Raw genomic sequence first — 22,984 nt, 5'->3', positions numbered from 1 at the left:
AACCACCTTCAACCAGCTGGCTCATTTTCCCCCAGTAACATAGTTGTTGCCAGCTGGTTACCAGGTAGTCACCGAGGCTTATGCAGATTGAAAGATTAAGTATATCCAAGCCACCACAACACTTTAGACTTTACTGAATAATGTAATTTCCTACAGAAAGAAAATTGTTTACTTCCATCAGCAGAGATGAATCCACAACATGAACAGCATGTTCAGCTTTCCTTCAGTCTTGTTTTAATCACTTTGCTGTTTCAGTAACGTTTTAATTCCAGCTCTGTATTCTTCAGCTTTTCTGAAACCCTATTTGTCCCTCATTAAATTTGTTTTGCATCTTTCTTCAGTTTGTCCTCCATGGTTGGATTTCTGTAGACTCATGCTTTTGTTGGCCTTCGTACAGATGAATTATTTGCTGTATCAGGTTTTTTTTGTTAATAAAGCTTGACTTTTGCAACTGCTCTCTGTGTCCACAACATGGGTACTCTTTTAAATCAACCTTAACTCTTTATCCTTGAAAATAAGCAGTTCTGCAGAGCAGTTTTTGTATGAATGTTACTGCAAAATACGAAAACGGAAAGATGGCACACTCAAAATATCTGAAACAGCCTTGAGGTTGCTCATGGACGTGCACCTTACAAACTAAAAATGTACATGTTAGCTATTCCACTTAAACACACACACACACACACACGCGTAGTACTTACTTCCAGTTATAAGCCAGTGATACTTCTATATGTGAGTATAGGGCAGAGGTTCCCAAAGTGTGGGGCCCGCCCCCTAGGGGGGCGCGGTATGAAAAGAAAAAAAAGAAGAACGCTTGGACACTGCTAGCATAACAGACAGGTTTTTGACGGGGCTCCCACACAAACGCAAAGCAGGAGATGAAGCATCGCCAAATATGTTTCCAAACCAACCTTTCAAGCCAAAGACTAGAAAATATGGTGAAGCATATCTGCCCTTTGGCTTCACCTGTGCTGTAATAAAGTTAAAGCCACACATTTAAACCAGTTGCTCTACATATAGAATTTGCACCTTAAGAGTCAATAGCATCTTTGGAGATATTTAACAGTAACGACACACTAAACTTCCCACTCTTGCAGATACTTAGGCATCACTGTTCCAAGCATCCACACATGAACGTCATTAAAAATGTATCATCCTCTATAATGCTGGAACATAATCACTCGATTTATTTCTATGATAGACATGCTTACTTCATATTTTACTTCAGACAGGTTATCTGATGGTCTCTATGACTGCTGCGTGAAACTTGTTGTTTCTTCTAATTCTTCTAGCTTCTAATTCCTTTGCGTCAGCACTTTCTCTCTAACTACATTCATCAGGACAGCTCATCATCTTTCCACCCCTTCCCTCACTAGTCTCTCATCCCATCTCACACTACCAAATGAAAGGGAAACCCTGGTGTGTCTGAGGCTGGCTGGCAGCAAAGCCAGAGGTGGAAAGATGAGAAGAGAGAGAGAGTGTGAGAGAGAGACATAAAGGCAAACAAAAGGAAAAAGAAAAGAAAGGAAGGGGAGTAAAAGCGCAGCCTGCTCTGACTGTAAATGCTATATGAAAACAGGAGAGTTTAAGCGTTAAGAGATGATTAGACTTTGTGGAATGAGCAACGTTGGGCAATTAATAAAATACAACCGAAGTTTCAAGTCTGTGTTATGCACCTAGGAAACCGTGAGAATAGAGAGGCAGTTATTGCATTTGTACAGATCTGTATTCACTCGCTCACACGCTCATCTTTTGTTGACATCCCACAACATGAAACTGCTAATCTAAAGGCACCATTTCCTTACAGTAACAGAGATATTTTGCCTTTATTGTCGGAATGTCACTTAGAAAATGAAAAACATGTTGGTATTTTCTACTCGTTATCTACTTCAGCTCTTCTGAATGTTAACTAATGTACATCATTGTTTTTATACGAATTCATTCAATTCAATTTTATTTATATAGCACCAAATCACAACAACAGTTGCCTCAAGGTGCTTTATATTGTAAGGTAAAGACTCTAAAATAATACGAACAAAGAAACAGAGAAAACCCCAACAATCATGTGACCCCCCTGTGAGCAAGCACTTTGGTGACAGTGGGAAGGAGAAACTCCCTTTTAACAGGAAGAAACCTCCAGCAGAACCAGGCTCAGGGAGGGGCGGGGCCATCTGCTGCCACCTGTTTGGGGCGAGGGGATGAAGACAGGAAAAAGATGCTGTGGAAGAGAGCCAGAGATGCAAAATAACATTACAATGGAAATAGACGTAGGTTGCCTTCCACCTATATGGATATAATCTTAATTTGACTTCTGTTTTATTTCTTTTCTACTTAAAACTGACCTTCAACACTCAGTAGTAAAGTGCTACAAACATTTAATATAAGGGGAAGCTAATTCAGCACTGCCATAGATCAGCAAAGTTGCAGTTTGTTTTGTTTTGTTGCATTTTTTTTTTTCACTTTAATTTTTCACTTGGTTTGTTTAGGAAATGTTTTGGTTTGGGATAAAACAGTTCTTCACAATACAAGCCTAAATGTTGCAAAATGATTGGTTGAAAGGCTATTTTAGGCTATTTCTCTGAAGTGGCTACAAAGCTAGCACAGGGCTCACACTGTCTTGGAATAACGGCAATAACATTGCAAAATGTGAATAAACAGTTTTTTGCAGAACTAAAGCTCAGTCATATCCACAGTCCACACACAAACACTTGTTTTCACTGAGCCTGCCTGATTGGACATATTGGAAGTTTGCAGGAACGTACAAACAGAGCTTGAGTGACACTCCCCTCATCTTCTATGTGGGTGTTTTGCTGTAATAGACCTCTCTCACAGCAGATGTTTTGCCATGGCATAGCAGGAATGACATTTACAACAACTGTCTTCCATTAAGGTGAGTTCGCCTTAGCATCTGGTACTGTTCCCGCTGGTTTACTGTCACAGTGTTGTGACTTACTGGGGCACTTGATGGAATATAACCATCATTAATGAAACAGGTTTCACTTGTGCTTTTCCTTATATAACAAGTTAACGGCATGCCATGAACACATTCCAGTAGTAAAGGACAACGTGCACCTTTGTCATTACTATAACAAGAGTCTGCTAACATGTAATTTTCATCACAGCTCCATCGAGCTTTTACTGGAGGTGTAATTAGGCTGAAAACACCTGTTTGATAGAACGGGGCTTTTAAAGGCCTCAAATGCCTACCGTACACCCACGCAGGTGTTTCCACTTATCTTTCCAGATTAGATTTCTCCTCAGGACAGTGCCCACTGCAACTGCCTATGAATAACCCGTTGCACCTTAAACTTTACAATCCGTGCACAGCTCTGCACTGTGTGAATCTGAACAAAGGTCTGACCAGCACAATAACTTCAAACAGCAGGACACTGCTTAAATTGCTTTTCTTTTTGCATATCTCTTTGGCTCTCAAAGCCCCACATTTTCTATTTATTTTTTTTATTGGTAAAGGAAATAACAGCAACGTGTTTGCAGCATGGCAAATATTCTGCATTTGCTTTAGGCAGCTGGTGTAACTCACTTCAGACCCACCAGGGGACATATTAAAGAACTCAGTTGAAAAGTTTCATTTTGAGAAAAAAAAAGAGAAGAAGAAGTAAAAACGTGATACACATTTCACAGTTTCTTCAGTTTTCTTAAAAGCATTTGTATTTTTTGTAATTCAGGAAGCTTCAAGGAAAGGCTGTGTTGTGTGCACATTTATATGTTTGCACACACGAAACTGTATTTTTATTGCTTCTCCTGTTCCCATGGCCGGGGCTCGGAAACACTCAGAAGTAGGTTGTTTGTTCTTTCTTTTTTCTATTTGCATGTAGTAATGAAGTGTGCATCGTAGCTCTTTATAATTTGTGTTTTATTTAAATTCCACACAAACAATTAAGTTATTGAAATATAAAGAACTCTTTTCTCCAGCTGTCAGAGATGTTTTACAAGCCATTTGTTTACCTTTAAATTGACCCAGCTGATGTTTCAATTTCAACTGAGTTTAGATAAAAACCACACAAGTCATCTCAGGGCATGTTCCACAGATATGGCATCATAACCTCTTTGTAAAGGGTTAACTCGGATCCATTTCTGCGACCGCTGTGTAGCTCAAGCATGCAGTCTCGTATTGATTTTCACACTGAATACTGTATGTGCTTCAGTACAAAGACAGACAGACACACAAAAAATATCAGAAGTCCAGCAGGAGGCCGTGTTGATTCTGTATATCTCCCTCACAGATGAAAAATTGAAGCATTTCTATTAATCTGAACCAAAATAAGCATAAAACACTCAGTGAGGGATTGAGTGATTTGGGCTTTAATGCAGCCCACAGAGTATTTACAGTGGTGTTCTGCAAGGATTAGTTGCATGAGAGGATTAGTCAAGCTGCATTACTGCTGTTTTATTTAACTCACAACAGCAAAAGACTAAAAGTAAAAGCCTCTTAAACACATTTAGGCTACATGAGAGGCCAGCCTGGACACTTTGACAAACATGATGTTTGTGTCCTCTTTAAAGACATGTACCGGAAAGAGATGTGCAAAACACACCCACGCACAGACACACACTTTCTCACATACTCAACTCTCTGCACTTAATCTATAATCTAGTAATCTGCTGAAAGTTGCCCTGTTCAGCATATGCTGTGCTTGGAGACACTGTGTCATATTAGTTAAGGCGATGATGCTGGTGAGAATAAAGCATATGCAGATACTGACAGAATCAACAGAGTGGGAAACTCTCCGAGAGAGGAGAGGATTAATGCAGACAGACTGGAAAAGAAGGAAGCACCGTGAAAGAGAAAGAATGAAATTTGCGGAGGCAGCACAACTCAGCCATCTCTCCCTCTCTTTCAGTCTCGTTCTCTTTCCTTGCATCAGCACTGATCACATACATCAGTAAAGTGAAGAGCACCCCATCCATCAATGTATGACTCTGGAGCTGCTGTCAGGAATACTGAAGCTGTTCCTCACAGCCGCGCAAACACACAAAAGCACAATAATATGCATACTGCGCAATATATCAACATCGGCATTATAGCAACCAGAATAGACACCCTGTCAATGCGGTAAAGTTTGCTTCACTTGAAAATACACAAAATGTGCCTTTTACAAAATCACACTTATATTGAAGCAAACGCAACTGGGAGAAAATATATACTTGCTCTGTGCTCGGCTCCCTTCAGCTTGTTCCTATTTGCTTAATTTATTCTTCATGTCAAAACATGTTCTAGTCTTGGTCCAGGATGACCCTTTAACCCTCTGATGCATACTGGTCACTGGAGTGGACAGCTACTAAAACGTACATATCTCTTTAATGCATTGGTTTCTATGGTGGAACTGCATATTAGCCTTTAGAGTGCTCTCTGCTGCCATGCTCCATTGAGGTCAATTCAGTGTTCAGTTAGTGCAACTGCAAGTAAATTTCCTCTGAATCAAAGATGGCAGACAAACTGTCACCCCTGCCGACCACTGCTGGCATATCCTGTCAATCCTTCTATGCTAAAAGAGCCCAACAGGTGAAAAAAAAAAAAATGATGATATGCAGTAACATCTAGGGAAGGATATTATCTGTTTGGAATAAGAAATTGTTATGTCTAATATGTAGAAAACTACGATTAACCATGTGTCCACTGTAGTGGACATCATGCATTACCCACTATATTTTTTTAACATAAGTCATAAATTGTCTCACTGTTTTTTGGGACTGTTTTGGTTATAAGTAAGCATATAATTGTTACATTTATAAGCTACTCATTTAAAATATATATTTCTGTGCAGATCAGCTGTAGTTTGAGTTACTATAATAATTATTTTATCATATTTTGTAGACTTCAAATGCAGCAAAGAATAAGGCAGCGTACAGAATAGTCCAGGAAATTCCATCCAGCTCCAGTGATGATGATTTCATTGATGAGTGCAGTGATGATGAGTTCAGTGATAAGTCCAGTGATGATGAGAGTGGCTGCCAGAGCAGAACAGAGACATAGGAACTACGGACAGCCTAGGTGTGATGAACACAGAAGTGTTTGGAGATGCAGAGACTAAGATGTCAGTTTGTGTTTTCTTCCAGCATGCTACTAAGGGCTTGGTAATACTGTCCTGCATCGTTATAGAACTGTGTAGACTCAAAAATGTTTCTCTTGTTGGAGATAGTTTGCCATATTCAGGTGTAGGATTCACAGCTAGGACTGTTGATTGGTTTTGTTATTTACGTCTAAACATTGGGGCCTTATGAGTTGAAAGTTCCAAAAAAATTGCTGAGATGTTTTTCAAAGGATACAAGCAAACAAGTGTTTGTATATTTACAATAGAACACAAGGTAATTAATTTTTATAGTAAATTCACAGTATTTCATGCTAAGTGCTCAGGCGCATGTAGTCCACTGGAGTGGACAAGTTTATAACTTTATAAAAAAACATATTTTTGGGAAAAAAAGAGTTGAACATTTTTTTTCATGTCCTGAGAAGAATAAAAGCACTTAAGAAAAAAATCTTGACCAAGGCTTTCATAATTCATGCATCAGAGGGTTAATTTCTTCTTCATTTGGAGACTTGATTCTAATAGCGGCGGTCCATTATCTGCATCATTCTAACACAAACACTACTGGAAATCTGCTTCTGTGGCTGCCTTGTTAAATGAAGGTTTAAACTCATTTATTCTTTTTCATGTCAACGTATGCGAAGCTCCAATATAGGAGAAGTGTGTTTCATACAAGCTCTGCTGGGAAAACAGAAAAAAAAGGGCCAGTCAATGCTACTTTACATCCAGCCAGCAGAAGACAAGCCACACTTGGGGAGTGTGCATATGTACCCAAGCTAAACAGGAATTGGGTTTATGATTTGCTGTTTAGTAGCATTAATCCATTCAGATCTTTCTTGGTACACATGGCTGAGAAAACAAAAGCTTTGGATGGAGTCCTGCATTTCCTGACAGACACAAATATGTAAATGGTTCAAAAGGTAACATCCAGCCGTTTGTTTGCTTTCCAAACACCTGGTCATTTGCTGAATCTCCTGAGATCAAACACAGAAACTGTGTACACGGGGAAAAGAAAAGGGAGCGATATGAGAGCAAATGGACCCCAAGGAGGTAAAGCAAAAGGCTTTGATGTGCTCTGAGCATGCCTGTTTACAAATTATACAATAAGATTCAGAGGTGCATTTTTCAATGGCAATTCATAACTATGCAAATAATAAACACCCACTGACTCAATGAAATACATCCTGTTTTTGAAGGGCTCAGCTTTCTGGTTACAGTCCAAACATGAGGTGTAACGGGAAGTTTTTAATTTGACTATAACGTGAGCATTATGTGCAGTACGTGTTGCTCTTGTGCTCTAGACCAGAGAAAAGCTCCAAAAACTCAAAGCTGGACGGGACAAACATACAAAACAATGAATGAGTACAGACTAAGACAAGATAATGGTAACAGCAAGCCAGAGAAAGTAGCTGTTATGAGCTTTGTTTTAACACAAAAGAAATTCAATCTGAGAACAACAGAACCAAATCTCATAGAAAATAAACTGCAAATAATCAGTAGACTAGTCAATAGTCTCACACAGATACACTGTAAAACCTAATAATGTGCCTTATTAAAAATATTAAGTAGAGTGAACTCGGTAATTATCAACTTGTTATTAGCACTAAAAGCTGATCAACTCAGTTTATTTCAACTAAGTAAGCTGGAGATGCTGCTTTTCAGTGGTGGAATGTATCTAAGCACACTTACTCTATTCTGTACTTAAATAGGTTCCAACGTGCTGCTTTGCCTCATTTCATATTTGACTTCATTATCTGACAGTTTATATTTGTATGCGATCGACTTTCTGTGCTGTACGCTTGGTTTGAGGCTCTGGACCAGCACTCCTCCCAGTAAGCTGTTGGACAGAAAGATGTCAATTGAGTGTTTTTTTTAGTTTTCGTATATATTAGTAATTTTCAGAGTCATTTATATTAATCATGCTAAAGTTTAATCGTACTTTAGACCAACCTGTTTTACTTCTCGCTTGTGCTTTGTGAGAGTGTTTACTGATCTTTTCCTGTCTTCTGTTATTAGACGTGAGATATGACTGCACTATGCTGTTGTCCTCAAAGGAATTCCAGCAGTTCTTGTTGTTGACTCCAGTAAATTCTACAAGACATGCTGCGTAAGTAAACGCAAACAACAACAGTTTGGTCTGCATTTCTTGAAAGATCATATCTCACAAACCTAGTTTAGAGGTACCAAACTATCTGCACATATATATATAGTGAAGTCCGCAAATCTTTGAACAATTTTTTTTGCACCCACATTATTCTGCAGATCATCTGAAAGGTATATCGACACTTTGTCATTAAAATGAAATAATGAATTGATTTTACATCTAGATAGAAGGCATTCAGAATGAAAAGTTAGTGACCATGGTTGCATAGCCCTTTTTAAAAATATGCTGTTATGGTGTTATTGTTTGTCGGGCGGCGGTCAGGACTATCGAGGCACTGAATATCACCTGTGGGGACATTTGGGAGGTTGAGGGATGCTGACCTCAATAAACAGCTTGGGTATCTGCGGCTGTATGTTCTGCACACTGAGAGAGGAGCTGAACTATCAACTATCACCACATGATGGTGAGTTGGATCAGGTGGCGGGGGAGGATGCCGGACACACCTGGCACACTCAAACATATAGTGTAGACTGGGGACGCCTGGTAGAGGTTCAGGAGATCTTCAACTCCCAGTTCAACAGTAGCAGGCTGGGGACAATGTTCTGCACCTCCATAGCTGAGGCTGCTGCAAGGAGCACTGGCTGCAGAACCAACCACCTTGCTGGATATGCTGGACACTGCAGAACAGTGTAAATAAAAAGTTGGGCGGATTTTAACTGCATTACGAGATGTGTTTTTAATTATTATTTTTTATTTATAGTTACATACTGTAACTAATTAGATTGTACAGGGTGCTCATAATGAATAAGTTGCCCTACCTTCATTATTTTCAGTATGCTTTACATATTTTTCTTTGAGGCAAAGAGTCTGCATTTTTTTTTTTTGTTGGAGGGACACCAAAGCTTTCCCAAACCAGCTGAGAGCAGTAATCTCTGCAGTGTGTCCTGGGTCTGCCTTGGAGTTTTGTCCAAGTGGGACATGCAAAGAAATCCTGGTCACATAGCAAAGCTACCTAAACTTTCACGAAGCGGTATGAAATCATAGTTGTGTTAGCAGTCTGTGGATATGAACGTGGCTTTGAAAGTGATATAATCAGGATGCGGATTTAGATTTTCTGGGCCAGGTCATATGACTTTGTCATTACAACTAGCAGATATACTGTTCAAAGCATTTTCCTATCTAGTATCAGTATTCAACAGAAGACTGTGAAGCATCACTGCAGTAAGTCACAAAATTGTTTTGTGGTGCTAGTTTATAGTTTAGTTAGTTGTTTAAAAGATTTGTATATGATACCTTTCACCATCTTTATTATTTACACCTTTCACCTGGAAATCTACTTGAATTCCTTGCTAGATTTCCATTATATAACATAAAAAGTTTGTCTGCTAGGTGTCTTTAATCAAGAACACCCAAGCCTCTTCGAAGCTACTCTGGTCATCCTTGACTCTAATAAAAGGAAATTGTATATATTGGTTATACATATTTCAGCCCGACTCTTAGTTAAAAGGATGATTCCTGTCTCAATGTGACTCATGTAAAACAGAGCCAAAAGTTCTGCTGACGCAGAATTGGAAATTCAAATGCATGTGTCTGTAAGACGGTGTTCCCATGAATACCAAAGGCGAGCATTGTACAAACACATAAGTACAAAAGCGCTGCGCCACCCACCAGGTAAATACCTCTGGAGGACAAATTGGAAATTGAATCATAAACTATAAAGAGCCAAGGTTGAGTTCAGCTGCGGAAGAAAAGAGAGACGAGATGGAGGTGGAGAGGAGAAAAGAAAGAACGGCTACATTAAATAAAAGTTCACCCGTTCTCTCCTGCCCCGGCAAAAATTCACGCTGTGCTACCTGATTGAAATTTCCTGGTTTAATAGCTGTGAAATAAAGTAAAAGTTGGGAAGAGGAGGAAAGAGAGAATATGAAACAGAGGGCAAAAGAGAGGAAAGCAGCAGCGGCGGAACAACACGGGAGAGAGAAGGAGACTTGAAAACCAAAGACCAGCGGACACAAGGACATGATGGAAAGCGAAGTCTAAAAAATTCAATCAAAGCTACTCTTTGCCTTTTTTATAGTATTTCCTTAACAAACTGCTAATTCATATTGATATTGTATTGTCCTGTGCGCATATGCAAGACGTCCTTGGGTGTCTTTTGCAAAGGGAAACTGGATTTCCTCAAATAAGTAAAACAGGTAACTATCCTAGTTCCAGTCAGTGGCTAAAACAAAGTCAATAGAGGCTTTATGCTTTTACTTAAGAAAGCAAACTGTACCAAGGTGGGTCTAGGCAGGGTTAGCTAGAGAGCTAAAAGGTAACGATTTCCTCTAATGAATGCAATGAGAGGACCCCAGTGAGGAAATCTCACTGTGCAGGGAAAGGAAACTTTCTATTTACACCAATTAGTCCAAACACGTAATCAGCACAGCACAAAGAGACACACCAGTGCATCCATCTAACATTACCTCGGAAGGGTTGATGGAGAAGGGGGGAAATCAATTCTATCTTCATTTTATTTCAAATTTAGCATCTAGATCTACAGATCTATTTAGATGTAACTGAATTTTAAATTATGAAATTATAACAACAGAGGGAGTTTATTATTTTAGGCTCCACAGTACTTGTTTTTGGAGAAATGCATCGACTATCACACACTGTCCTGTTTCATTCAAGATGTGAGAACATAACATAAAGTTCTCATAAAGTCACAATGATTTCAATAGATTTTAAAGAAAGTCAAATTTGTAACTGTTGAGATTTATTACATAACCATGTGTAACCAATACAACACTTCAATACTGTCATAAATTCCTCATATTTGCCACCTGTAAGTATTAACATTAATTCAACATTAATTAGTAGTAGAAAAATTAATACTTTTATTTTTGTGTATTTTGGTTCACTTTAGGAAAACAAAACCTTAAATTCCAAACTAAAAGAACGAGATTTAGGCAATTTTTACTCCTTTCAAATGTTGAAACATTTTACACGTTCACCTAACAAGATAAAGATCCCACAAACTCGGCTGAATCAAACATGAGGAAGTACCTGCTTCGGCAACCCTTCGTTAAAATCCAAAAATGGAACTGACAACACCAACAACAACAACAGCATTAGCAGCTCTTTAGCTCAGGTACAGCTGAACGGTGTGACTTTAACCCAAACTTAATTTTTAGTGTTTTTCTCATAATCATCTGAGCTCTTTTGCAGTTTTTTGGAAATTTTTAAAAAAGATCTCGTTTTGCCAGCGTTGCAAGGCACCATAAAGTAGGAGATCATACGTGGGTAATGATAGAGCACAGTGTGTTTTATGTGTGTTTGCAGGAGCATTTAATCTGATAACACTGCATTCATAGAAACGCAGCAGGAACTGGCAGCGTGAGTCAGTTCCTGACTTTGTCATTTCATCAGCTATTTGAACAATCATCAGTGATTTTTGAAACATTGAAGCTGACCTGTAAGATTTTTGAATAATTCTTTAGCACCACTCTATCGTTTACAATTTGTTCCAATCAAGCTGAAGAACAGTATCCTTGAATTTGAGGTAGCACTAGTCATTGGTAAGAAACTTGGTTGGCCTCAGTTTTACCTTCAGAACTGCTGAAATTCGTTCTGACATAAATTCAAGAAGGTGCTACTAACGTTGTTCAGAGAAGCTGGTCTAAAAACAACACACACCTTTTGCAGATTTGTAAAAGCAGTTTTTATGAGGTGATTCTTCAAACATCTAAAAGGTGCTCTAGCTGTACTGATACTTTTTTTAATAGTAAATTTATTGTCAGAAAAACACTTCTGAGATGATGTGTGCTGTGGTTATAAAAGCAAAGCAACTACATTCAAGGAGAGTATTTAAATGTTGCTCAACAGGCTCAATGTGTGCCAGAACAAACAAACACTTCCATCACACCTAGGGATGGGTACTGATAAGATTTTCACGATTCCGATTCCATTTTCGATTCTGTTTAATGATTCGATTCTTTATCGATTCTTTGTAAAAAGGAGAACACTAAGGTCGATTAGCTTAGAACTTTGTTTTATATCTTCTCTTTGAACAAGATAGAAATTTAGGAGTAACATGGCCTTACAAACCCAACACTGAGAGCTTCAGAGATCCAGCCTACGGCTCTTCAATGGGGCGTCACAGGGTCCCCAGGAAAAACATTGTAAATGTAAAATAATAAAATAAATATTCTTCTGTAGCAATAACAAAGTGTAACATAAATTATTCTGTAGCAATTACACAAGAATATCCAGTAATGTCCCTGCCTACAATTAAACACATTCACTTACTGAAAATCATCTGCTGTGGCAAACGGGTGCAAGCCTTTGACCACAAACTGAGTCTCTGCTCGGTGACTTTCGTCTATCCTGGCCTGAAAGGAGACGCTACCGGCAGACTGCAGCGAGAACTGCCAGCATCTGAGCCAGACTCTGTCTCATCACGGTCACTAAATGCACAGTAATGGCAGGTTTGTAATAAGGCAGATCGCACTAACATAATATGCACTGTTAGTTGATTATTTACCTGCCGCATTAACGGGAGAGGACGTGCAAACGTTACCGCTGCTGCTGGGTTGAGATTCACGAGTCCGGAGCGGAATTAAAAACACGACATTCATTTAAGGTCATCGCGTGTTTTGTGAGCTTTTGCATATTCGTAGTGTTTCCTCCCTTAAATGAAATATCTACTTAGCAAGTGTTGCAAGTTGCCCTGTTTTCATCCGTTCTCGTAAAGTATAACCAAACTTTTGAGCGTTTGAGCCGCCATGTTTCCTGCCAGGTAAATGACGCTCCGCAACGTGGTGACGTCATTCGGGGCGACTGGAATCGATAAGGGAATCGTTTGCAAAAATGGCAAACACTTCCAAGGAATTGAAACAGTGGGAACGTTTTCGATTCCCATCCCTAATCACCACAAGACTGAACTTTTGATACTTTCCATTTGGGAATTTAAATATGTGCTTCTGCATAACTGGCTGTGGCAAGTAGTTATTAGATTTCCTCTCACTTTTTTTGTTTGTTTGTTTTGGGCTTCTTCTTCTTCTTTACTATTCGCCATATGTCAGAAGGATTGAGATGGTTTTATATAAATCAGCATTTTTCCAAAATCTAGCATGTCTGGCACCAAACCCTGTGCCACATCCAGTCCCTTAAACCACTTTTTGTCCCCATTCTGATGCTTTGTTTGAACTCCAGTGACTCTTCTTAACCATGTCTACATGCCTAAAAACATTTAGTTTTCTCTATATATGTCCTTTAACAAGCCTCTGGAAGGGTTTCAGTTACCAGACAGAATATTTTCATATATACATACACTATAAAGAGCATGGTGCTAGTCCTTAGTAACACAATCACAGCCTCACAATCCATTTTTGTTTATGTGCTACTCTGGTTCTTTAGGCAGAGGCCATGAATCACGCTGCCTCTAAGCAGAGTTCATCTTGCTGTCTGGCATCACCTTTCTGCTTTTATAGATATTCATTTGCTACACTTGGTAAAAAAAAAAAAGAAAAAACCCCAGCTATAAACACACTGTCCTCCAGTAGAAAAACCATTTTGATTGCTTTGTGATCTTCTTGTTCAATATTTCAGCAAACAGGCAGCCTGCCTGACAGACATTAGAAACACATTTCTCCAGAATATCGGTGGAATCTTGTTTGAGCAGGAATAAGTACAGAAGATGATCCTGTGACAAACTCCAAAAGTCTAGAAGGCCTGTACCCAATCATCAGATACACTCCTGGCACGTTAATGGCTTAAAACAATACGCGCATTACCAAGGACACAGTGATTGGTGAAGGAGAGTATATGCTAATTCAGTTATTCAGTCATGAAATTTGTCAACTGTAACCGCTGATATAGAGCGAGGGAGAAAAAGAAGCCAGAGGCTACGTAAAACCCATACTGCCGAACAAATGGGCAGATCATAAATAACGTGTGTCTCTCTTGCTGTGAGGCAGCAGGACAGTCGGTGTTCAGTGGAAACCAGAGTGACAAAATACGATGTAACTGAAACTTAATAATTGTGTGAAATCATAAATACTGCTCTAACAAACAGTATTCATTGCTATGCAGCTTCCTGCTCATAAAATAATTATTTTATGATTACCGCACTGACTGATGTTAATGTCAGCAGCTATTTGTGAGACAGTGATATTTAAAATGGGTAATTAAAAGTGATTTTCTCCCTGTCTGCCACTCGCCACCACCGATGACTCCACGTCTGTCATCAGTCAGATGTTGCAATGTAATTATATGGGAACACACACATGCACAACCTCAGTTTCAAGCAATGTGCAATCTTTTGTTTCATTTCCCAACAAAAATGATATTCATTCAACAGGTGAAGCAGGTGTGGATGATGGAGTAAGAGGGCTTTAAAGATGGAAAGTACGATCCAGCCAAGTTCCTGGCAGTGTGATCCCTCTATGGTGCCTCGTACACATGCGTATTCCACCCCCACTGTTATTTTAGCTTATAACTGTAGACGAAAGTCTTGGCTTTGTTGTTGCTCTCATCCTGTAGAGTTGTGTCACAGTTAGTGAAGGAAGATTCTGGTGTTTATTATATTTATTATTCTTGTGTGTTTATTGTTCAATGATAATTTTTAATTGCCCTGGGTCAGCACGTCTCATTTTCAATAAAGTTGTATTTACAGAGGGGAAGGGACGGAAAGCGTCTGCTACATTTGCATTTATTTATTGGATTTCAAAGAGATTTAGAATGTGCTGAGTTTATTATTATTCTCATCAGAGATGAAACGATGTGCAAAGCACCGTGCTCACGTTTATCTAGCGCTGTCTGGTCCTACTGACTGCTCAAAGCACTTTTTAACCACACAGTCATGCAGCGCTTTTTATTCTGCACATTTCCAAGCACTTTATCTACCTCACATCCGTGGCCAATTTACAATCACCTATTAACCTAACATGCGGGTGTTTGGACTGTGGGAAGAAACCAGAGTACCCAGAGGAAACCCACGCAGGGAGAGTGAGAACATGCACACTCCACACAGAGGTGCTGAACCAGGAACCTTCTGGCTGGGAGGTAACATTGCTAACCGCTGCACAACTGTGCGGCTGCACGAAAATGCACAGTCTGGGCCACATGCTTAATTTAAAACATTTAGGAAGAAGAAGATTTTAAAAGAAGGAAATATTCTTTCCCAGTATGAGCAGAGCATGCCACATTAAAAGTATAATAAGTGACAGTATAATGTTCTTCTGATCGTCTGTCTCACTGTCAGTAATTACTGATTTCATTAATTTGGTCTCTTTCTCTCTCATGCATGAATTCTTTAACTCGTGACCTGTGATTTAAAAGTGGAAGGAAGTGCTGGGATGTTTGTCAGCATGAAAAATTTCACATTTGTAATTTTCAGCTTGAATTTTTCACAAGCCATATGGAACCGTGTTGTAGACCAAGCATGGAGTGCAGCTTTACTGTGGAGCAGCCACTAAGGAGGGCAGACAGCCTGTCTCTGCACATCACATTAGAGAGCCTCCTTGGCCATGTATGCATATAGATGTGTGTGCACGTGGGTTTTTTATTTGTGTGTGTCCTTCCATGTGGATCTACAGAGGGTCTGTCGGCGTGCCTGACTGAATGCACATGTCCCTCTGAGCATGTGCGAGAGTAGTTTAGCACATGTGACTTCGCCTTCTATGTCTTTCTCCTTACATCTGTATTTTCCTGTCTTGGCAGTCACAATGCCTTTCAGAGTAACTTAAGTTCTTAGTAGTCTCTAATGAGTGACAATGTATAGAGATTGCAGCCTATAGACTGAGAATCAATGACTCGACAGTGTGTGGTGAAGTGATCAGCATAATCGCTGTTCCGCTTTACTTCAAAGTCCAAGCCAAGCTGTTTCTTCAAGACTATCGGCAGAACCACTGAGTCATTTAACCAAGGCCTAGACTGCAAATAAGATCTCTTCATTGTAGGAGATCTATAGTCTACTAAGTGTAAGCGCTCTGTGGTCTAGGTGTTACACATTTCGGTATAATAAAATGTGGGAATAAGGCAGAATAAACAGAAGGATTGGTGGTTTAACAGATGGAGAGGCACTAATGGCATAGAAAAGGCATCATTTTCTATTTTTCTACTCTGGCTTGAGAGATACAAAAGAGAACAGAAACTACAAAGACACACACACACACTCTCCTGCAGACACACACTTATATCCTGAGACTTCTTCAACCACTTCTCAGTTCCATCAGCTCTTCTCCTGAGGTTGCTGTTCCTGTCTTGTCTCTACATGCCTTGTGAAATGAATTCAAGAATGCGCATGCACACATATTCACACAAACGTGTTAATGCTGGCTGAAGTAAAACCTAGCCGGGAGACATTTGATGTATTGCCATCATGGCTGGCTGGTGTTAGGTAAGGTGGAATCCACTCACTGTTAACTTGAATCGGATTCACTTCTTGCAACAAGAGAACCGCTGATCGAAGCACACAAACCGAGCTCCTTGCTTTGTCTCTCAGGTAAACGGACCGCCGTTTTGAACATATAACCGCTTTAAAATAGGTCAATCATTACCTAAATTCAGACAATTTTCAGAAAGAACAATAAAAAATAGAAGCTAAAAAAACTGAATAAATAAATCAGTTTTTTTACTCCTTTCACTGTACCTGCATGATGGATATGAATAAAGTACTCGATAACCAGGTTTCACTCACGGTGCACTTTAGAAACATACCTGCCCAAGAGGTTAACGTACCATTTGTCCAGTATGTTCATCATTTTCCTGAAGCCTTCATCACTCGTGTTTACTCAACACATATCTTTAAATGTAATGTAATTTCAATGTGCCTATGCATTTGACGGATACACTCGTTTGCTGTACAGTTTTATGGATGATTCACGTTAGCCTCCAATGTATCATTTCTCCTGGTTTTCATGCATTAATTAACTGCAGCTTTTGGTGTTTTTTCAGGCAGTTAAATAAAATATTTGTGCTGCTATTCTGCACAGATAAAACTACAACTCTACAGCACTCTTGGCAAATTATTTTGTCTTGGTTCAATTCAATTCAGTTTTATTTATATAGTGCAAAATCACAACCAAAGTCACCACAAGGCCCCCTATATTAAAAAGACCCACAGTAATAAAGAGAAAACGCCCCATGCAACCAAGCAATTGGTGACACAGGGAAGGAAAAACTCCCTTCTAAAGAAACCTGTTCAGGGAGGGGCAGCCATCTGGTGACTGACAGACCCAGTATGACTGTGTAGCGTGCTCGAACTCTGAATCTGAACTACCGTATTTACAGAAAAAAATGGCAATAGCCAATATTCAAGTCAAAGCTTCAAAATGGCCCAAATCAATTGGTGATGTCATAGTAGCTACATCGCCCAATTATAAATAGTCTGTGCTGACAACACTTTACATAGTCAGCATGAATCTACATTAGCTTTTGATTATCCCAAATTCTCACTGTAGAGATTGTCCAAAAAAATGTAAATCATTGCTTCAGAAATGAAACCGGCAGCCACGAATTGATTTGACTTGAACGTTTAAAGAGAGAACGGGGAGCTGTAATGGCAGTGACCACAGCCGCTCACTGGGGTACTCTTATAATGAAAGCAAAACCGAATAGCTTTAGTGACTCCCAACATTGTAATCAAATTTACTTTACATGCCCGTGTGTGTGTGTGTGTGTGTGTGTGTGTGTGTGTGTGTGTGTGTGTGTGTGTGTGTGTGTACCTCTGTGAATGCATGTGCGAAAGAGAAAGAGACAGCGGGTGTGTTTTGAATTAGTGAGAGCGACAACCTTGAGGTGACCTAAAGGATTGTATTCAGTAATTATCTGATTACTCGTCTGTTTTTCCTCACTCAGACACCCTGCAACTGGATAATGCTGTAACTCACTGATCACAACCTACTTTACAATCAATTACCCATTAACAGAAGAACGGTCACAATGCACACGGGCAGACAAACGCCGCCTTTGCTGCCACCGTTTCAGAGCAAAATGTGACAAAAGAAAAACACAAAAGTGCAAATTCTAAACTTTTCCTCATCTTGTGACTTTTCTATTTATCTGCCTCACTCGCTGTTTTTCTCGTAGCTTTGTGCAGACCTCAGCACTTCGCTGAAAGCCTGGTGAAGCACCACAGTGAGAAGGTGTCTCCGTCCCCTCTCAATGTCTTTTCACGATCCTTCCATTTATGAAAATGTTTGCCCTTGCCTTGTCAAAAATGTCTCTTTGAGAGGAGATGATGCCTGGCAGCCAGAGAACAGGAGAGTCAATCTTACACACAAACAGCCACAAAACACACACGCAAAGCCATGGATATAGGTACTCACATTTCAACAAGGACACACATTTACTACACACACACACAATCTCACAAAAAAAACCCTTCTTGTCTCCAAGAAGCGATAACATTATGAGAAATTTTCAGTTTGTACAAGGAAGGCCAAAGGAGGGGCGCACGTCCACCTAAGATGCCAGATTAAAGAAAAGATTCAGACTCATCAATCATTCTCCCTTTCAGTCATCCCTTAATGGAACATCTGCACGAGGCAGATGTTAAGACGTAAATACACTGGCTGCAATATAAATATCCTTCACGTCGCTCACGTTAGATACGCAGCACCAAAAATGACAAAGACAGCCAGTTCAGATGAAGGGCAGCTGGTGCACAACACTTATCACAACATGAAAGCCGAAGGCACAGCGTAACATTTTCAAGCCATCACAGCATATTATATGAAGTCAAACCGAACACGCGACACTAAAATCACTTCCTGCTTTTATCCTTAGGTGATTTTGTCATTTTCAATTATTGAGTTTGGTTGGGTAAGGTTTTTGCTTGTTTTTTTCATTTTATTAGTTACATCCAAATCTGCCCCACAAATCTTGAAATGGATTTTTCTGGGTAATACTTGTGGTTCCTGGAATATTTAAAAGTAGATCCTTTAGCTCGGGAGACAGACAGCCTTTCCGCTTTTAGGATTAGGCTTAAAACTTTCCTTTTTTAGAAATCATATAGATAAGTCTAGATCCGGTGGCCCAGAGTCCTTCCTTAGTTACACTGAACAACACTTGGGCAGGGGCTCCTGGGGGGTTCCCATCTTTTTCACTCATTATCCATTTAATAATTAGTTACTATTTACTTTGGCTTCCACAGGGTGTCTTTTGTCCTGTCTACCTCCCCTGATCCGGTCATCCAACCACAGCAGATTCCAGAGGTTTCTTCCTGCTAAAAGGGAGTTTTTATTTCCCACTGTCACCAAGTGCTTACACATTTGTAGGGTCATATTGTCGGGTCTTTACCTTATGATATAAAATGCCTTGAGGTGGCTGTTGTCGTAAGTTAGTGCTACATAAATAAAATAGACTTGTACTGAACTGACTTGGATTGAGAGGCACCAGCCTTTCAAACTTACTTATGCTGCTTGAGAATTAAAAGTGATTAAGAACAGCTTACATTATAATGACCTTCACTGCAAGCCTACAGCCAATAAAGCCTGTAAGTCCAGCACTCTGACATACCCCTAATAAAAATCGTAACTGTAAAAGCTTCACGACGACACACAGAATGAATTCACATTCCTGCCTGTATGTGCATGTAACTGAACAGCATGACCTCAGGAACATAAAAAGCTCTTATTCCAGCACAGGTAGCAGCTATAACGTGTTCCGCCTTAAATCTTTGTTGCCTAGAGGTATGGGATTTTCAGTGTCACACACATGTGATCTTTGTGAACCAGGGAGGCGAGTACCCAACCTTAACATGAGAAATGAACTGAAAAGTAGTACGAGGCCTTTGGGCTCAATCACGGTAGTGACTCAGCCACTTGAATCACACGGGAAGGATATCACACAACCAGGGATTTCTAATCCACAAAAGCTCACTTCTCACTGTCTGTGCTGTAACCCCCAGGCATTTTTGAGAGTCACCCACCCTGATGGGACTGCGAGCACGCGAACGCCTCTGAACTGGGAAGACCTTTCTTGTTGGATTACTTGTACCCCCCTTTCTTTTATTAAAGAAGTTTTGTGTGTTCTTCCTGGCAATCTGCCTCGGTGGTCTCGTATTTCATTGTGAAGCCGACCTCGGTGTTCCCTCAGGTAGCACGCGGTGTATTCACTATAACTTTACAATATGTGAAAAGAAATTGGCTGCAGAGGTAATCTACAATAGAGCCAATATTGTGGATGTTGTAAACAGACAATGACCCACCAACAGGTGAATATACAGTACACAAGCGGACATATAGATATACAGCTACCTACCTGTGTGGCTTCTGTGTGCATGTGTGAGGGAGGCCAGACAAAGAGATAGCAGCAGACTCCACACACCTACTCCACAAATGCAAGGACCCCGTTCCCGCATTCTGTCAAAGGGAAAGTAAGCACACAAATGTTGTTAGTGGACACAAGAGAAGAGACAAATTTAGAGAATGCATTGCTTTACTTGTATATATGCAAAAAACATTCATTTGATTCTCACTGCAGAACTGTTATTAGTGACTCTCTATCCCCCTCTACCTAATTGGGCTCCACCTTTCTCATTTATGCAAGTCTGAACCTAATCAAGCACCACACACTGCTGTATATGTTCATGCATGAAGTGAAAAAAGCATCAGCTGAAGCGCAAAGGTTAGTTCAGTGTTTCCCATGAATTCACCAGAACGTTCTCGCACAATAACATGTTAGGCGTTTTGGTAGAAACACTTTAAGAAGTCAGGTGGTGTAAAGAGCAACATTCACACAGTCATACTCTAAAGCAGTGGTTCTTGACCTGGGTTTGATCGAACCCTAGGGGTTTGGCAGAGCCTCCGCCATGACATGCATGGCTCATTTTGTGCAGAGTAAAAAACATATCTATGTCTTGAATTTGAAAAACATCATATTTTATTTTTCACTAAAGAGGGGTTCAGTGAATGCGCACATGAAACTGGTGGGGTTCGGTACCTCCAACAAGGTTAAGAACCACTGCTCTAAAGGATCTATTGAGGGCAACTTGGGGTTAAGTCTCTTGCCTAAGGATACTTGACTGGCATGCGGGCTGGATGAGCAGAGGACCAATCCATACACATTCATTCTACCACCTGAACCACATAACTGACTGCAAGTACACAAAAAGCACCTAACGCAGTCCACATTAAGAGCCGGGCTTGGTGGATGTCTGAAACACGGGACTATCACTCAGAAGACTGCTGGTTAAACCATGTTCAACACAAACCTTTTTACATTTACACTTATTTTTTCCTATATGGCAGATGATTAGGGTAAAGTCTGGTTGGGACTCGAGTCCATGGTTTTGGATTGAAGTTATTACCGTTTAAACTCTGTGGTGAAAGGGTTTCCTTTTTGGCAGAAAGTCCTGAGGATAATCTTTTGCTGTGGGGCTGCACCTTCAACCTAACGCCATAAAACAGCTATATTCAATCTCAGAAAACTGTCTTAAAATCACTGAAAGCTCTCTTCGAGTTCTCTCTAATGAAGCTTGGGCATAAGTTCAGTAAGGAAGATCTGTAATCACTCATCTGGCTGGTTTTCTGGGTGTCAGGTTGCTTTTCTATTCTTTAAATCACTCCCACTTTCCCACGCTGTCAGTCTCAATGCTGTCATCATTACTCTAGTCCAATCATCTTCTTTCTTGCCCTCTTTGAGCCAATCAACCTCTGCTTTATGTGATTTACATCTGTGATCTCCATCATTTTCCCTTTCAAACTCATTCGTGCAACCCACCTCCTGCCCATCTCCAACTCACAGACACCTCAGAGATGTATCCAAGCCTCAGTCTTCGTCTTCACCACCACCAGCATCTAGACTCCGGGGAGTCCTGTCCTAAATCGCCGCTGGGACTCCATTCTGCCATGATGGGTCATCAGAGTCTAACCACCAAATATAATAATTTCTCAATAAACAATGTTCAGTTCTTCCAAGTGAGTTCTTCCATTTCTCTTTATTGAACTAAAGTAGAGCCTGTTGCAGAAACGAAGTTCAAATTGATTTTGTTCCTAGGTTTGAATCACACATGTATAAAGCTGTTCAGTCTTGCTTCCTAGAAATTAGAAGTATGTCTAGTGGAAAACAAATAAAACTTTCACACCGAGACCTGGAGAAAGCCATCCACATATTTATTTTCTCTACTGCAACTCTCTCCTGTCTGGCATGAATGAAAAGTTACTCTCTTGCCTGCAGCTGGTTCAGAATTCAGCAGCACAGCTTCTTACTGGTATTAGCAGACAGCAATCACATCACTCAATTCCTGGCTTTTTTCCATTGGCTCCCTGTACGATTTAGAATTGATTTTAAGATTTTAATCATCACTTTTTAATGATGTTGCAATCTGGCCCCAAGCTACTTGGATGAAATGTTGACCCTGTATGAGCTAACTTCAAGCCTTAGATCCTCACATGGGGCCCTTTTGGCTAAATCATAGTCAAGAATAAAATCTAAAAGTGATTGTGCTTCTGTTTTTGGGGCCTCTCAACTTTGGAATGACCTACCTGAGGAAATAAAATGTGCAGAATTAGTAAACCTCTAAATCACTTTTTGAGACACTTTTTATGTGATTTCATTACATGTGATGTCTTTGATATTCTTTGATCCTCTGGTTAACATCTTTCATATGTCACATTTTAAATCTTTTTTTTCAGAATCAGAATACTTTAATAATCCAAAGGGAAATTATGTGGTTACAGTTGCTCCAATAAGAGCAGTGACAGAATGAACTCAATTAAATAATAATACAATATATTACAAAGTTACAAAACATAACAAATAGCTCTAGTATAAATATCTAAAATATTACAGAGATTAAATATTTATGATTGATTGAATTGTTTTTATTTTTTTGTTTTTGTTG

General features: G+C 39.8%; 1 protein-coding gene across 2 annotated transcripts in view; it reads right to left on the bottom strand.

The window, feature by feature from the left end:
• The window catches only part of LOC146644576 (chemokine-like protein TAFA-2), a 98,286-nt gene that overhangs the window by 28,544 nt on the left and 46,758 nt on the right, over positions 1-22,984 (bottom strand). For both annotated transcript variants that reach the window (XM_085393657.1, XM_085393658.1), the window contains exon 2: positions 20,401-20,501. In XM_085393657.1, coding sequence (XP_085249783.1) covers positions 20,401-20,500 — 100 coding nt within the window. In that variant the 5' untranslated portion in view covers position 20,501. The remainder of the gene's footprint in view (positions 1-20,400; positions 20,502-22,984) is intronic.

Source organism: Rhamphochromis longiceps, linkage group LG20 (assembly GCF_057381845.1).
Source record: "Rhamphochromis longiceps isolate RC_006_pf linkage group LG20, R_longiceps_female_GT1.1, whole genome shotgun sequence".
Lineage (NCBI taxonomy): Eukaryota > Metazoa > Chordata > Actinopteri > Cichliformes > Cichlidae > Rhamphochromis > Rhamphochromis longiceps.
This window is presented reverse-complemented; position numbering and strand designations above follow the sequence as displayed.